The sequence below is a fragment of the Microplitis mediator genome, chromosome 6, assembly GCF_029852145.1.
Source record: "Microplitis mediator isolate UGA2020A chromosome 6, iyMicMedi2.1, whole genome shotgun sequence".
Taxonomy (NCBI): Eukaryota; Metazoa; Arthropoda; class Insecta; order Hymenoptera; family Braconidae; genus Microplitis; species Microplitis mediator.
The window spans coordinates 21,086,939-21,105,678 of record NC_079974.1 but is presented as its reverse complement, the minus strand read 5'-3'; the positions used below and the strand labels follow the sequence as shown (position 1 = coordinate 21,105,678).

At 28.7% G+C, this 18,740-nt stretch overlaps 2 protein-coding genes across 3 annotated transcripts in view; both read right to left on the bottom strand.

Annotated features, from left to right (window-relative positions):
• The window catches only part of LOC130669317 (GTP-binding protein Di-Ras2), a 58,893-nt gene extending 57,394 nt beyond the window's left edge, over nucleotides 1-1,499 (bottom strand). Inside the window, exon 1 of the mRNA XM_057472121.1 lies at nucleotides 1,272-1,499. The gene's annotated coding sequence lies outside the window, so the exon portion shown is untranslated. The remainder of the gene's footprint in view (nucleotides 1-1,271) is intronic.
• A 3,712-nt stretch (nucleotides 1,500-5,211) lies between these two features.
• LOC130669316 (protein N-terminal asparagine amidohydrolase) overlaps nucleotides 5,212-18,740 on the bottom strand; it is a 33,071-nt gene continuing 19,542 nt past the window's right edge. Inside the window, exons 1-7 of one of the 2 annotated variants that reach the window (XM_057472120.1) lie at nucleotides 14,479-14,677; nucleotides 11,558-11,745; nucleotides 9,526-9,591; nucleotides 8,070-8,252; nucleotides 7,791-7,999; nucleotides 7,238-7,399; nucleotides 5,212-6,588 (exon numbers count right to left, since the gene is read on the bottom strand). In XM_057472120.1, the coding sequence (XP_057328103.1) occupies nucleotides 6,451-6,588; nucleotides 7,238-7,399; nucleotides 7,791-7,999; nucleotides 8,070-8,252; nucleotides 9,526-9,591; nucleotides 11,558-11,744 (945 nt within the window). In that variant the 5' untranslated portion in view covers nucleotide 11,745; nucleotides 14,479-14,677 and the 3' untranslated portion in view covers nucleotides 5,212-6,450. Of the gene's footprint in view, nucleotides 6,589-7,237; nucleotides 7,400-7,790; nucleotides 8,000-8,069; nucleotides 8,253-9,525; nucleotides 9,592-11,557; nucleotides 11,746-14,478; nucleotides 14,678-18,740 lie in introns of those variants that run through there. The other variant, XM_057472119.1, reaches the window with a different exon arrangement.

Genomic DNA, 18,740 nt, shown 5'->3' with positions numbered 1-18,740 from the left:
TCATGAATATCAACAGGCTCTGGCGGAGCTAGTATAAACACAATATGGTAAAACCCGACTGTTTTGTTTGACAATTTACAAACTTTTTTAATATTATTTTTAAATAATAAATGAAACATTGCAGGTAATAAATAAAGTAAATAAATTTACTTGTCAATCAATAAATATATGAATTCAAATAAAATTCAAAAAAATTTATAAAACACTGAAATAAAAAGGATTCAACCATTTTTTGGAACATCGTTGATTCAAATTTACTTTTTTTGAATTACTATCAAGATATTGCGTTATCAAAATTTGAATAATTTAAATTCTGAACACCGCAAGCATTTGACGGTTTGTTTTAAATTTTTGGGATGAATTATTATATTGTATACAACAAAGTGAGGATAATTGATTATATTAAAAATATTTATATATATTTTTTTTTGAATAATATTATATTAATGCTGTGTAAAAGTTTAAAGTGGAAATTTTAAAAGATTCAACTTTATAAATGGATTATATTATTTTTTTTACGTTCAATTGTAGGGGAAGGAAAAATGAGAGCGATAAGAAAATAAAGTACTCTTGTAAACTTAAATGTGATGTATCTTTCCTTTTCATTCATATTTAAAGATATGAAACATATTTTTCGCTCCCATTAAATTTTTTTCCCAAACAAAGTGAGCCAGCCTCAATTTTTTTTTTTTTAATATTTCCAAAAAAATTCAAGGGTAATATTTTAGGCGCATAGAAATTTGAAATTAACACCAAATAATTTTTTGAAAATTTTTTTTTACTGCAATTTGACACCCGACCCTTGACTATATTTTGAAAATTTTTTATTTAAAGTTTTCTCTGTATAAATTTAAAATGAAAATTGAAAATTTATCAAAAATAAAAACTTTTTTTTTTTTTAATGAAAATTAAATTATAAAAAAAATTGAAAATTAAATCAGCCTTAAACTTTTTTCAACTCATCCTCAATAATTTATTCAAAAATTCCATAACTTTTTTTTTAATAAAAATTCAAATGATTTTTCAATGTCCGCTTAAAAAAAAATTCCTTATAACCGAATACTTTGCAAGCATTATATCCGAGGGTACTTTAATAGCAAATCAATGTTCTGATTAAAATTTAACGAATCGATTTATCTCTTTACTTTCTTTTACTTCTGCTTCAAGAAACTACAAAACTTAAAACTAATCACTAAAAATTCAGTTAAATAAATTATACTTTACAATTTAACTTTACAGCAGAAAAAGTTTTTAATTTAAAATCCACTTACCGATAATTAGTACGATGAAATCACAAACAAGATAATTAATTAATTAATTTAGTAATTAATTATTTACTCAAAAAAAAACTAAAAATTAAAATTTATTCATAAAAAATTTAATTAATTAGTTAAAGTATATATTTATGTGATAAAACACAATCCGACAGCACGAATTTGTTGAGAATCGAAAAAATGTGTGTTCAGACGCGTTGACGGAACGGCACTGAGCGTCAAAAAGCGTCGTGGCAACCCTGATAACGACGCCGATGATAAAGACGGCATGCGCGAACTCTAAACCCCGCGGCGATAATAATACGCGTGTATATTTATATACTTATTATTATTATTATTATTATATTTTGTAGCATAACGTCTCCAGTATCCAGCTCTGGAGCTCGGTATTAAAATCAAAAAGTAAACACGATTATATAGATGCATGAAATTAATAAATTTAATTATTTTATGTCTCATTAATTGATGCGCTTTTATAAAAATTTTTGAGTAATTGATTTATGATAAAAAGGAGAGAAATTTTTTTTTGTTTCTTTGCTTATCGCTAAAATGTTTTAACACCAGTCCATTATCGATTTTAGGTCACAACAGATTGCATTAAATAAGTTACTCTATTCTATTAGTCACGGTTTGATTTTTTTTTTTTTTTTTTTTTTTTCAAATGTTGCCCGAACATTTGACTCAATTACGGGTTAAATATTTGTCTCCTAATATTATTTATTGTTGAATTTTGTTGTGAAACTACTGGGGCTCAAATAATTTGAATTTTTCTGGGAAAATTTAAATTTTTCGGAAAAAAAAAAATTATTCTATGAAGCGTAAAAAAATATTTTTAATTATTTTCAGTGAATTTTGAAAATTCGTACCAATTTCCATATGAGCGAGTTTTCATTCGGTAAATAAATAAATCGATTTTGATGACTACCGAGTGTTCATTCGAGTTAAAATCTGCTTTTATTTTAAAATAAATTACTCACAGAATTTTTCCAATTTTCCAAAAATTTATCAGGATCTTTGTAATTAATCACTCGCGTAAAAAAAATCAAAATTTGTAGTGACCTAATTTCGACATTTTTTTATAACCCTCAGTTTTAGAAAATAAAAAAAAATTAAATAATATTCATTGATACTAATTTCGGTTGTAAATAAATAAATTAATTATTGTCAAACTTGTTGATGGATTAATTACAAAATCTATTAATAAATAAATTAATTTAACACGTATGACCTATTAAGGATGTAAATTACGTTGATTGGGAGTATGTGGTCGTCGTCCTTTGTCAACGATTCACATGCAGTGCATCCTTAATTGTCAGGATATATATCAACCTCTATATACTGGAACCCGTACGTTATAGTCGAGATTGATGTACAGATTTCACACACGCGAATTTATTAATCGATAAACCAGGCATGACATTATTAGTCATTATCATTATATGTAAATAAATTATTTTAAATACCAACATTACGATTAATTTTAAATGACAATAAAGTTCGCAGACATTTAAAAATTTTTTGATTTCTTTTTACAAACAAATAAATATTTTAAAAAATATTTTGAAAAATTGCACGTATAGTTTATGAAATTTCCGACATGTGCATTTTTTTGGAAATATTTTTTTTTTATTCTTTATCTGTTAAAAAAAATTTCAAATGTCTGTTAACTTCACTATCATTAATTATTAGTCAGTAAAATTTAAAAAAATTAAAATAATAGTTTGGATTTTTTTTTATAGATGGTAAAATATATGAACTGATATATTTAATCAATGAGATAATGATCTTAATATACTAGGAACATTGCTCTTCACTAAGCACTCATGCATGTGCTCTCTATTCTCTAATCTCTCTACTCCCCTAGTACGCCCTAAGTCTTTCAAATAATTCTACCTCATCAGCTTCCGATTATCAATCATGATAATGATGAAAATATTCACTAATTTTCAATATCAGCTTACGGCTAATCCTATAAATTTGTAATTAATAATTAATAATTAATAATTAATATAGTGCGCAGAGTTAATTGCCGCGGGTCGAAAGACGCGGAATTAATTCGCGTTTTTTTTTTAACTTTGAAACTTGGAATATCAACCATCTTGGACCAGTTTCTAATAAATTAAACGGAATCGCCTCGAGGTATAGAGGATACTGCTTTAGTTTTTATCAGTTATGGATCTTCATTGCCCTACACTTGTTATACTTGAGAAATTTAATATTTAATTTTGTGACTCTGAAGAGGTACTTTGAAATTTTAATAAAAGAAATTGTATAGAGTTTTTTTAAATTATGCAGGCATTAGTAGGAAAATTTCAAAGTAAATTTGTTTTACTTCGGTGGTTGGAAAAATTTTCAAAATTTATTTCTTTAAATATCTTTAAGAATTCGATTTTTATCGATTACTTTATTAGGTTATTTTGGAATTTTATTTTGTAAGGGTTGCATATTTTTTTTACAATAATAATAATTATTATTAGGGAAGGAGGGGGCAAATTACGCCCCTGGGGTCAAAGTAGGCCCCTTAAAATTTTCAAAACTTCAAAAAATATGTGGCAAAGTAGGTCCCACAGAATTTTCTATACGCCAATAAATTCGGACGGATAAAAAGCTTATCGAAATTTGTTATATAATGAGGGCTAAAATAGACCACCAAAACTGTTCATTAAATATAATTTATTAAGAAAGCTAAAGATAGTAAAATTACGTTTCAAAGTTATATCATCAAGTTATACAATCGTTTTATAGTTATTTACAAATATCACACGTGTGAAGAATAAAAAATATCAAATCCGAAACTTTTTGGACGGCCCACTTTGCCCCTAATTTTCGATTTTTTAATTTTATTGGACGAAGCATAATGAAGTGAAAATAAGTATCAAGGGTCTAAAAAGAAATAAACGCGTACAAAAAATTAATGATAATATAATTATTTTCCTTAAGGGACCCACTCTGCTCCCCCCCCCCCTCTCCCCTATTATACTGTTTGAAAATAAAATTTTTATTGAATTATTGATATCTGGATGGTATTAAAAAAAAAGAACAATTAAATGTATGTAGAAAAATTAATCTAGTAATTTGAGTCTACCAGTAATTCTTTAGCGTAATTAAAAATTAGAAAATTGAAATTTTTCAAGGCGAATTTTAGCCACCCCCTCTATTTAGAAAAAATTAAAGGATCTTGAAATGTCATATTTATATTTTTCTGTCAGATTGAAAAAAAATGGACGTCAATTAAAAAATAAAATGTAGCGGAAATTTTTCCATCAGTGAATTTATTAAAAATTTTAATAATCTCTAAATTTTGAACTTGTAAAATAAAATTTAACTGATAGATTTAAAATTTAACAGACCGTTTTTTTAGGCGCGCGCAGACTTCTTGGCGGGAAAAATAAAAATACGAATTAAAATTTGATCTCAGCCGCATTTATCATGACAATTTTAGTAAACGCATCATTAATTTTGTTTTTCAAAAATGGCGGGAAAATTTCCCTGCAATTTGAATCCTGTATTTTCTTTTCATGCTAAAAAATTATTGACATATTTTTAAGCTGGTAGATTTTTTTGTTTTTAATAAAAATGTACCCGTGTCTAATAAAATAAATAACAAAATATTATTGAATTGTATAATAATTTTATTAAATTTATTTAAATTACAATTACAATTAAATTTTTGTTATAAAATAAAACAATAATATTTATTAATAATTAATCATATATAAATATATCACCAAATAATAAAAATTACAATTGTATTTACGTAATGAAATAATAATAATTATTATTAATTACTACTAATAACTACAACTATAATAAAAGAGAGCAAACAGTAAATTATATTTGAAAATAAAATAAAAAAGTCTAAATGAAACAGACGTTTTCCAGCAAACTTTCAAAATGATCAATTACATCTTCGTGAAAGTTTATTATTTCTTTATAAAAATCTTATATTTACTTGACAATGACGGTCTTTCTTTTTAAATCCACCGGTGTAATTGACTCGAGACAAGAAAACTTATTTTTATCCTCAAACTCTGTTACATTAAAACTTAAAACTTAAGAAAAATAAAAAAGACTAACGATAAAAATAAACTTGAGTAAGCAATAACAAACTTTACTCAGTTTTAACTCGGGAAAAAATAATTCTGCCATACGAAATTTCATCGCTTATTTTTTTTCAAAATTTAGATCCACATTTTTCCAAAGATCTACTAAAATTTTCCTAGATCTTCTTAGATCTAAATTCCGTTACCCCGCGATGCCGGTTCAGTAACAGTTCAACCGACGACCAGTTCAACCGACGACAGTTCAACCGACGACAGGTCAACCGAACGACACTTCAACTGCAAATAACCCGGGCCCCCTTATTTAGGTGCCCTCTTATCAGAGATTTTTTGTTGGTTGAATTGTCGTTCGGTTGAAGTGTCGGCGGTTTAATAGTCGCGGCACCGCGACCCCGAAATCTTTTCCCGCTCAAAATTTTCAGATTTTTTCTTTTTTTTTTATTTCGGTCTTCGTGGATTTTTGTAGATCAGAATGCGAGATTCAGATCAGCGCAGATCAAAATTAAATTTTCCCTGAAATTACAATAAAAAATTTTATTTTTTAATATTTATTTATTTATTAATTTCCTGCTTCATAAATCGTCTCTTTACAACTTTTTTTTTTAGTAAAAATATATTTTTTTTCTCGTAATTAATATCTAGACTAAGCTCGCTCATTATTTTTAATTAACACCCAAGTAATAGCGTCTTCACATTAAAAAAATTTTTTTACGGACGGTTTTGTTTATTAAAATTTTTTTTTCTTAGTAATCAACGATATTTATTTTTTTTTACAACAATATAACAGCCATCGATTTATAGACACGGAAAAAAATGATTGTTATCAAATAGACGCAATTGATAAGAAAATTTTGATAAATGGCGAGCTTAGGCAACAAAAGTATATACATCGTATCTTTCTACCTTTCTCCATTTTTTTTAGTCGTAGTAATAAAAATAATAATAATAATAAACTAAAAATTTTTATGGCAAAGGCAGATCGATTACTCGACCACAAAAAATGTACGGCGTAAAATAAACCGTTTAGCTTAAATCTAAAAAAAGGTGGCCGTGGTTTGAAAACAAGATAAATTGTATGTAAATATTGCACGAATAACGCAATTTATTTATAATTATTAAAAATTAGTGTCGTATCGTATCGGCTGCCAAACTCCAGTTGTTTCATCTCGGCGGTAGTAATGAGGCCTATTATCTCGGAAGACTGTCACAGCCGGAAATTGATTGTCTTGTATATATTTTAATGTTGCTCTTATCTAAAAAAAAAAAATAATTAAAATTAATTCAACAAATTAATCAACAAATTTTTAATATTATTTCTAACACTAGTGTTCCCTTAAATGTTCATTGAAATTTTAAACGTATAAAGTATGGGGACTCCGGATCACTCAGGATTTAATCCGCGTTATCTCTGAAAATTTTTTCTAGTCTAATATTTTAAAAATTAATGAATTTTAATAATAAGCGACTGAGGCAGTCGTTCGGCACACGCGTGGCTCGGGTGATCACCAAAGTTAAGTAGCATCGAGCATGATTACTACTTGGTTGGGTGACCGCAGCCACGCGTCGGGTTCGAACGGAGGTCTCTAACCGTTAGACGCGGGATGAAGATCCAGTGATCGGTAAAATGGGAATTTTATCGATCACTGGAGCTTCATTCAAACCGAAACTGTACGGGCTAGGTTTTCTCTGTGGTTTTTCTAGCCACTACACCTCCATTTCGCAAGGGAGGTAGTATGGCTCACCGTAATGATGCAGTACAGTACGAGCACAAGTCGGGCCACAGCCGCAAAAAAAATGAAAGAGAGTAAAAAGCTTAGGGCGTTAGAAGGTAAACGTAAAAAACTGCAAAAGTTGTTCAATTAAAACACTAAAATAAATAATAAATAATAATAATTATAATACTTGAGAAACAAAATGAGGTGGTTCAACATCTGGTGAAGTAGATAAATGTTGTAAAATAAACTGATCAGACTGCGCCAGCCACAAATCAACTCCACGAAGTGGGTCGTAGTTGAAAGGTCCGATTCTCAAGAGTCCAAGTCCACAATCGTAAACATCTAGAACCTATAGGAATAATAATAATAATATTATTTAAAAATAAGCCAATAGACCAACCGGCAATAGAGAAAAGAATCATGTGGGGCACGTGTGCGCAGTGGGTATGAGTGCGCAACCCCATTCATTTCAGACTGAAATGCATGGGTTTGCGCACACAGAAAAAAAAATTTTCGACTGAGGGTAAATTTTCTTGATTCAAAATTTTTTTTGAAAACTTCAATTTTCTAGAATAAAGTATAAATCTCCTCTGATCAAGACAAATTTTCTTTAATCAAAATAAATTTTCTTGACTCAAGATAAATTTTTTTTCTGTGCACTCATATTCATTGCGCACCCTTGCCCCACATGACTAATAATAAAAAAGTTTGATAATAAAATAAAGTAGAATAAGACTCACTTGCTGGCCACCTGTCAAATGCCTCGCCGACCTCAAAGCCTGGTCTGGGCCCTTGTCCGGGAACGTTGCCGGGAATATCTCACCGGTCTTGACATTCAGCCCAATTCCATATATTACGGGCCAATGGATTCCTCCTCTCACTGTCGTATTAAGCTCGCCCACGCAGCAAAGTGTCAGGTCGATCTCGATAGGTTGCTTGTGAAAGGCAGCTGTTTAATTTATTTCAAATTATTATTTCCATAATTCAAGTAATAAAAAAAATATATATATATATCTTACATAAAATATTGTAAAATAATTCTTCAGAGTAATTTCGTGGATCAGAGTAACCACCAACGAGCTGTAGCTCAACTCGGCCTTCAGGAAAACCCAGCGCGAGTTCCGTCACCCTCTGGACCATCGCAGCCGCAGCATCTTCAGTACCAGCGCCATCAAGATGCGCCAGCGCAACAGCACCCGATCCTATAAATTACAATGCATCCAATAGATAAAATGCATTACTATAAATATATTATATATATATATATATATATGTGTAAAGTGGTTTAAAGAAAATAAATAGCCTATGGTATATATCGGATGAAATATACGGCAAGAAAATTTTCTCAAGTGCCCAGAAACGCATCATTTTCTCATCTACACGTTGAACGTGTGGTGGCTCTACAAATTATAGTAACTGAGAATAAAAAGTGTAAGAGGATAAAAAGTTTAAAGTAAAAATAAAAAATTGATGATAGGAATCAAGTCTCATTGGTATCGTGTTCAAACGAGGCACCGACACTGCTCTGAGCACTGAGCACTGAGTACTGAGATAATTAAAAAAATATATATCTCGCATGTAAGACAGTTGAATGAGACAGATAGATATATGGGTGTATGTTAAACATTACACGGTGTAGCATAAAGCAATATAACACAGGTGTACCAGGCGTTGAAGATTCGATAAAAAGTTTTATAAAATACGGAAAGAGAGCTGAGTACATTTAAATAATACTTTTTTTACTTGCACGTCACGTTTTGTCTGCTAAGTATTTTTTTAAAGTAATGGCTAATGTTTTTTCTTTTTATTTAATTTTATGTGCACGTGTGTAAGAAAAAATTACTTGAGTTTCAAGACTTGAGAGGAAAATTTTAATTGCGATTATTGCGAGTAAATATTTAAGGAAGTACTCAATTTTAATTTAAAATTAAAAATTAATTTTTTTATTCGAATTCGCTCAGTCACTCGGTTTCGGAGTTTAAAAAAAAAATTTCCTGCCTATAAAATGAAGAGGGAGTTTGTTTTTTCAGAGGAGTGATTTCGGAGGGAAAATTTAAATTGCGATTATTGCTAGTGAATTATTTGAGGAAGTACTCAATTTTAATCTAAAATTTGAAATGAGTTTTTTTGTCAAGCAGACTGTAAAAAATCGGGAGTGAATTCGGAGGGATAGCGGATTTTATTTAAATAAAAATTCACTTCATCACTCAAAGTTTCGGAGTTTAAAAAAAATCGCATATGATCTGGATTTTTTTTAAATCCGCATTCACTCCGATTCGAAGTTTCAAACATTGAAATAAATTCCGCTCCGAATTCACTCCAGATTTAATCCGCATTCACTCCGAAAATTTTTTACAGCGCGGGAAAAATTTAAAATAATATTTTCTATGATAAGAACAGGAAAAATTAGATATTTAATTTGTCTGTTAAAAAAAAAAAAAAAATGAATGATTGAATAAGACAATAATGACTTACCAGAATGTCTAACAACGACAATTATACACGTGGTCATGTCGTCTGAGCCAAGAATACTCACGTTCTCTGTAACAGAATAAGCAAAAGGATGTTGAATAAAATAAAAGTTAAATATAGATAGCGTAAGGAAAAGGGTTACGGTCAGATTGCTTGACCAATCAACTTGTCTTTATTTTTTTTATTCCCATACATACATACATATATATATATATTGTCTTAGTCTTTAAAAATAATAAAAAAAAGTCTCGCTCTTTCACCGCAATTTTTAAAAAAATTGTTTTATTTTATTCTATCGTATCCTCTTTCATTTCAAGAGAGTTGAATGCAGTTCTTATAGTTGAAGCCAGTAATTGGCAGTCCTGAGCTAAAGTATAGTCGTGAATTATCGATAATAATCTCTACGACAGTTAATATTGCGTCGCTTTTACTTTTTAAGTCAATATCGTTGTGTAATTTTTAATTTTTAATGAAACAGTATAATATGTACTATAGTACCGCAGTATGTACATTTTTTTTTAGTAATCTAATAAAACGTATATTGATTTAAATAAAGTGATTGAAAGTGTTTAATGAAGTCTGATGGATATGTAAAAAGAACAAGTAGTAGATGTTTATTATTGAATTACTCAAGATGATGTGGACATTTATGTAAATAATTGATATTAATTGCTAGTAATTTTATACGTGTCATGCTTCTGCTTTCTTATTGCTTTTTTGAGTGCTTGAGAGGTTTAACACTTGGACAGTTATCGTCAGATTAAATAAAGAAAAATGTGGTGGGATTTAAGTTTCAATATCTATAGATGGGACTTCATTTTTATTATTTTTTTATCTCTCGACACGAAGCTATTGGAGTGAAATTTATCTGCTCGGATTATTATGACCACTGTAAAAAAGAGTGGTGTTAAAATGAAATAACACCGGTCTAAGCGGTGTTAAAATACCAGTGTTAAATCGGTGTAAAAAAAAAATCCACGTACAGAAATTAAAAAAAAATATATTACATATAAAAATTTAAAGAATATTTATACCAGTGGTGGTGTTATTTTAACACCGGAAGATTTAACACCTACACCGCCTGGACTTACCCTGGTTTTTTTTTACGTTGCAACATTATGACCACTGTTAAAAAGAGTGGTGTTAAAAATGGACTTAATTTAACACCACGTGGTGCTAAAATGAAATAACACCGGTCTAGGTGGTGTAATTTGGCGGTGTTAAAATACCAGTGTTAAATTGGTGTAAAGAAAAATTCCACATATATAAATTTAAAAAAAATATATTACATATAAAAATTTAAAGAATATTTATACCAGTGGCGGTGTTATTTTAACACCGGAAATTTTAACACCTATACCGCTTGGACTTACCCTGGTTTTTTTTTACAGTGCAATATTATGACCACTGTTAAAAAGAGTGGTGTTAAAAATGGACTTAATTTAACACCACGTGGTGCTAAAATGAAATAACACCGGTCTTGGCAGTGCAATTTGGTGGTGTTAAAATACCAGTGTAAAATCGGTGTATAAAAAAATTCCACATATATAAATTTAAAGAAAATATATTACATATAAAAATTTAAAGAATATTTAATGGCGGTGTTATTTTAACACCGAAAATTTTAACACCTATACTGCCTGGACTTACCCTGTTTTTTTTACAGTGCAATATTATGACCACTGTTAAAAAGAGTGGTGTTAAAAATGGAGTTAATTTAACACCACGTGGTGCTAAAATGAAATAACACCGGTCTAGGCAGTGTAATTTGGTGGTGTTAAAATACCAGTGTTAAAACGGTGTAAAAAAATTTCACATATAAAAATTTAAAGAATATTTATACCAGTAGCGGTGTTATTTTAACACCGAAAATTTTAACACCTATACTGCCTGGATTTACCCTGTTTTTTTTTTACAGTGCAATGAACTAAGTAGAATTTTTTAAAATTTAATTTTGGGCGGGAAACTTTTAAAAATTTTATTTGTGAGATTTCTATTTAATTGAGTAGTTAATTAATTAATTAAAGTTACTTACTATCATGCGGAAGAGTTGCGGCCATTTCTCGTTGCTGTACATAGAGAAGGCCCACTGGACCCACTAATTTAGCGGGCATCGAATGCAATTGAGCTGCTGTCTCACGATAAATTGGATGCGCTCCATAAAGTGATCGGCTGTCTATCGGAGCCTCCTCTTGCAGGACTCCGTTTACCACCAACACCATCCTTTTGTAATTAAAAAATATACTTGACATTAATTTTTTTTTTAATTAATTAATTAAATAAAAAAAAAAACAGAACTAAATTTTATTTCAGACAAAATAAACTTTTTAAGCTTTTCACTTAAAAATAAAAATAACGAGAGTTTATACGAAGGATTAAAAATTTTTTACTGCGAATCGAGTTTTAAAAAAAAATATGAGTATCCTTATATATGTAGTATGTACAGTATTAAACTCTGTAGAGCCCTTATGAATGCTATGGGATTTAAATCCTCCCGCTACAATTCTCTTGACATATTTTAAATTTATTTGTCACTTATTTTTTATTTCTACGGTTTATTATCATTTATTTTTATTTAACACTGCCTCTCATCATTCAAACCACGAGACCATTACACAAGAGCCATAATATTTTATACTCGCGTATTAAGTCGCATTTCGTGGGCATTAATTTCATCACCGGCGGACATATTTTTTTTTCTTTCATCTTCACTTTTTAAATTTCATTTTACCCTTATTTCTGCGGCACGTACCACACGTGCTTGACTCTTTTGCACTATTCTCTATCCTCATCTCATATATATTTTCATATATACATACATACATCTATGCATGTACACGCAAAAAACAACAGTTTAAATGCGATGACGCACAAAATCTTCTTAATATTTCTCACTTCCCCTGAATTTTTTTCACCCTCACCTTAAGCTCACAATAAATTTTACTTACAAAAAATTATTTTTTTTTATTCCCCAATTAATTAAAAAAAATTCCCAATTTAGATGATCCTGCCGTTAGCAGACAGTTAAAAATTTTCGAATTTTTTTTTTCAACGACTTTATTTAAAAATAATAAAAATAAAAATATGCACATGTAGAAAATTTAATGAACCATAGGTGCAATTTTTTCAAATTTTTTTTTTTATAATTTAATGTTTAAAAAAAAATCTATAAATTTTTGGACGTCGGCTAACTTCAGTGTCATATCAATGATACTGAAGTTAGCAGACCTCTAATAATTTTTGGATCTTTTTTTAGACGATAAACCATAAAAAAAAAATATTTGAAAAAATTACACCTGTAATTTTTTTAATTTTCTACATGTGCATATTTTTATTTTATTTTTTTGCAGTTGATTTATTGAAAAACAAAAATTCAAAAAGTTTTAAATGTCTGCTGACTTCAAGATCATGTCATATCATTTAGTTGTCATTTAAAAAAAAAAAAAAAAGTAAATGCCGCACATTTAATTGCAAAAAAAAAATTTTATTGTTGGCTGTCCATTTTACCCCTATGCCTGCATCTATTCGATTACACAACAAAAAAAAACTGATAAAAATTTAGCGAATAGATAAATTTTAATTTAAAATTTAATGATACGTGAATTATTTAAAAATATATATATTAATTATATAACAAATTTCATAAGCTGATATTTTATTTCACTTACGTTATTAATAGTAATAATAATAATAATAAAGTGCGTTGCTAAACAAATGTACATAACGTCTGTAAAATAAAAATCGTAAATGTCTATGCAGGTTAACGATTATTTCAAAGGGATCAATAATAAAATAATAAATAATATTAAAATATATAGTACAGATATTAAATCCAAAGTTCAATTTAAACGGTCGAATGAATTTCGATAACGAAGAAAGTGTAATAATTAATACTGGTTATTATTTATGTATTTAATGACTTTATTGTGAGTAATTTTGTTAATTAAAAATATGAGATTTATATATTTAATTATTTGAATAATTAAATATTTAAAAAGTTAGTGCGATAAATAATTTATTTATAATATAAAAGAGGTTACTAACGAGACTAAAGATCAAAAAGAGAGATCTACGAGGATCGAAGATCAACACTATTGTTATAGAAAATTCGTGACGTGATTTCGTGTCAAGTGACTACGGTACACGTCTAAACCGCGAGTCGCGACAATGTACTTGTATAACAAGCTGTACGTCACTTTGCTATGAAAAGAGTCTATAGAGAATGAGAAAAATATAAATGGGATATAAAAGATCAAAGGAGACTTATGGTGCAAGAAAAAATATATATTGATAAGAATCGATTGTAGAGTCAATCGAGCACTTATTGTTGCGTTTTTAAATTCTTATAAATGTTTTTATTTTTGCTGTTTTATTTTATTGCGATACTTATGATAAGTATTTGTTTATATGTAAGTATATTTTTTCGAGATTTTTCCACGGAAGTTTTGGTATAAAATATGGCAGCTCGAAAAAATCCGAGGGTCCATTTCACCGCATTTTCTTATGAGAGCTGTAACCGTAACTTTTTTTTCAGTGTACGCACAGAAAAAAAAATTTCGGAGCTCGAAAAATTTTCACTCGATCCTAGAAAATTTTCACTTTCCCCAAAAAAATTTTCTATTAAAATTGAAAGCAAAAATTTTTTCTGGACAGAGAAATTTTAAAATTTTCTGTATAAAATTTTATTGCGAACGAGAAAAATTTTACTCTGAGGTAAAATGGGCCACGATAATAAAAAAAATTTTTCACTAAAAATTTAAAATCACCCGCTGTCGGGCTGATGGATTTTCCCCCAAATTTGAAAATAAAAATAAAAATCAAATTTTCTTCCTTCGCTAAGCGAAAAATTTTCACCCTCTTAATTTTCTAACCAAACTCAGTCACCACTTAAGTCACCACAATTTCAAAAAAACGTTTATCTCTCCACACTATAAATAAATTATTAAGTAAACTTACTCAGTAAATATTATTTAAAATCACTCAATAAATTCACTTGTGTATTTAAATTGAACACAATTAAATTAAAATTATTTAATTTTCTTCAGTTAATAACAGATCGAGCGAGGAAATAAATGATCAGGTAAAATCGTAAGACTATTAACAAGAAACCGGTGGTTAAGACTACACTCTATTCTCGATACTCGATAGTAATGTGTTCAGCTTATTAACAAATCATACTAATTATAGCATTCCTTATCATTGTACACATAGATTGGCTGACATGCGTTCTACGTCACGTTGAGGGAGGAGTCAAAATCAAAATACGACCAACCAACATCCATGTTAGCGACTTATACATATTAATGCTCGATATAACGAATAATAACAACAATATGGAATAATTTACATGACAAATAAGCTTTGAAAATATATATTTAAACTGTATACTAATAGTTACATATTTCGGTTGGGTTTTTTTCGTCGAAAGTGAAAACCAATCAAATATTTATGTAAAGTTATGCGCGGATGTTAATATGTGTTGTGATGTGGACTGAGATTTAACGGGCATAGGCTCGATGTAGCAGAAAAAAGGTGGAGGAGGTGAAGAAAAAGGAAGAAGAGAAGAAGAAGGTAGAGAATATAGATGAGGGAATAAAAGGAGTGATAGGATCTGACTTGAGATATGGGAATAAAGCACAGCAGAAAAGGATTAAGCGCAAACGAAAGACTACGAGCTGTGTTAGATTAAATCTGTAAGAACGAATGGACGGGCTGATGTCGACGGAAAAATCCGTAACATCGTATTGAGACTGCTCTCTTGTAGTTTTACTTGTGTATGAGTATGAACTATGTTTGCTGACAGTGTGTGTGTTCATGTGTGATTTCACTCTCTCTAGAACTGTAATCCTTCAGCGATGGAATTTCTGTTACTTAAACTTCTGTTGGACAAGAGCTAGACTGTTAGACGAAGTCTTTCAACTTTATATTTAAATTTTTATTAAATTGTTTTTTTTTTAAGAAAAAAAAACTAGTGTTTTGACCATTCGCAAGGTGACATTTTTTTCGATTTTTCTGAAATATTTAAAATGGAGCCGGTTCTAAAATTTCAGAAAATTTTCTAATTTTTTAATTCCATGGAGTGAAATAATAAAATTTTTTTTTATCTTGAAAATTTTGAAATGTTTTCCCGAAAAATTGAAAGTTCAAGTTAAATTTTTGAAAAAAAAAAATCCAAGTTTTCAGGAAAAAAATTTGACTACAAAATTTTGTAAAAAATTTTCTATTTAAAAAAAAATTCTAATAATGGCATAAATTAATGATACTGAATTTGGCTGACGTCTACTAATTTTTGAATTTTTAAAAAACGACAAATTAAAAAAAAAAAATATTTCAAATAATTGCACTTATAAATTTTTTAATTTTCCACACTCGATTTTTTTAGTTTTTTATTTTTCGTAATTAATTAGTAGAAAAAAAAATTCAAAAATTGTAAACTGTCTGCCAATTTCAGGATCATATAAATTTTATTACCAGAATATTGAGTCCCACTTTACTTTGTACAGTAAAATTATTTGTGTTATCATAAAAAAAAAATTTCGAATCCAAAATGACTTGAAAATATTATAAAACTGATTTTAAACGGTTGTATAAAATATAAACCATAAATTTAGTCGAAAAAAATGAAGTATATAATAAAAATGAGCATTACAAGGAACTACAAGGTGGATCCTGTGGAATTACTATGACGCAGGGAAAATTAGCGTCTGCCACCCCATTCGCCGGTATGAGATTACACGGCGGCGATGGCTATCGCCATTGTATCGCCAGGAAATTACACTCCTCGAAAATTCATTGTATCAGAATACGGCGTATAGAGAAGAGGATAAGAGAGCTGTACTCTTCACTCTCCTCTCCTTCTCTCTTCACTCTACACTCTTCAATCTACACCACACTAAAGATATAGAGTCAGTTTAATATAAGTAGTGGAGGATAAAGTCCACCGAGAAACTCCTTCTCCATATTTGTAACTTTATTTTTTTATTAACTTCCCCTTTTTTATCCACTCGACTCATCCTCAGACCCACGTCTGTAATTTAACGTCATTGTTTCTTTTTTAAACTTTCCCTTTTAAATTGATAGCCACTTTTATTTATCATCATTATTATAATTATTGTTGTTATTATAAACGATTACATGTTGACAGTTTTAAAAAGTCGTTAAAAAAAATAATAATGTCGTAAACACGACAATTAATAAGTAAAAATAAAATTTTTTAACCGATGAATAAATACTTATCATACCCGTGGTGATATATTTATAATTATGCGAACGATAAACGAAATTCAAAGTTAACATAACGTATCCCCTTATTTACTTGTCTTGGGCGATAATGATAAGTGATAACCGATAATTATATGCGTGATATCAGTCTCGACATGAGCGCTCAGATTAATCGGAATCGCCAGTAAATAAATGTGTCGATTTATTTCTTAAACGTGTGAAGAAACATCACTTATGTGATATATATGTGTAATCGGTTTATCTGGAGCATTCTCAGTAGATAAGAAAGACATATGAATTTTAATAAAAAATCTACGGCCTTATCTAAGGCTCGATAAGAGAAGCAATGAACTGGAGTTTTTTTTCTTTTTTTTTTTTTTTGTAGAAATTAAATGTTGGGCTTTTGGGGAGAGATATTTTTTATAATTAAAAGGTGTGATGTGTTTGGAAGTGATAAAAGTTTTGATGGAAGAGAAATTACTTTTTTTTTACGGGACTAGTTTGAGGAGATAAAAAAAATGTGGAGATTAATGTTGAGATTAATTATATTCTTTGATAATTGAATGAATGACTGGGTTTTAAATTAATTTGGGGGGGGGGTAAAATTTGACATTTATTAAGTGTGGCAGTGATCAGTAATTTATTGTGGCTTGGATTTAATTTTAGTTCAAAATTGATGAGAAATTTGTAACATGAGTTATTTATTTGAAAAAAAAATAAAAGGTAATTTTCCAAAAATTTCATTTTTGATATTTTTGAAATCAATGGAAATTAATTTTGCAGTAATCGATTTATCAGAATTATTTGAATCAATTGGATTGATAGTTTTCAGGTTTTTCAAAAAAAAAACATTTTCCAAAAATTAATATCTTGAAAATTTCAAAAAGTTGATAAGTTTTTCTGTAAATTTAGTCGCGTATATTTTACGTCATTGTTTTTTCCACAAAAATATGAATCATTTTCTGACTAAAAAAAATCGTAATTCCCGCGAGTTTTTAAATTTGATATTTATTAAGTGAGGCAGTGATCAGTAATTTATTGTGACTTGGATTAATTTAATTTCAAAATTATTAAGAAATTCGTAACACGAGTTCTTTATTTGAAAAAAAAACTAAAAGGTAATTTTCCAAAAATATTCATTTTTGATATTTTTGAAATCAATGGAAATTAATTTTGCAGTAATCGATTTATCAGAATTATTTGAATCAATTGGATTGATAGTTTTCAGGTTTTTCAAAAAAAAAACATTTTCCAAAAATTAATATCTTGAAAATTTCAAAAAGTTGATAAGTTTTTCTGTAAATTTAGTCGCGTATATTTTACGTCATTGTTTTTTCCACAAAAATATGAATCATTTTCTGACTAAAAAAAATCGTAATTCCCGCGAGTTTTTAAATTTGATATTTATTAAGTGAGGCAGTGATCAGTAATTTATTGTGACTTGGATTAATTTAATTTCAAAATTATTAAGAAATTCGTAACACGAGTTCTTTATTTGAAAAAAAAACTAAAAGGTAATTTTCCAAAAATATTCATTTTTGATATTTTTGAAATCAATGGAAATTAATTTTGCAGTAATCGATTTATCGAAATTTTTTGGACCAATTGGATCGATAGTTTTAAGGTTTTTCAAAAAAATAAACATTTCCCAAAATTCAATATCTTGAAAATTTCAAACAGTTAATAAATTTTTCTACAAATTTACTCACGTATGATATTTTACGTCATTGTTTTTTCTACAAAAATATTAATCATTTTTTTGATTCTCAAAAAAGTCGTAATCCCGCGAGTTTCAAAATTAAATATTTAATAAACCGGAAGTTAAAAATAAAGAAATAGAAAATGAAGCAATGCAAATTAAAGAAATAACTTGTGGGTGCTTTCTTACTCCTTATTCGTGACTGTAATCGCTGTGAAGCTGTGTTAGTTTACATACATATGTATATAGTAGTGTACATCTGAGATTCAACCACACGGAAATCCACTTGAAAAGTAGC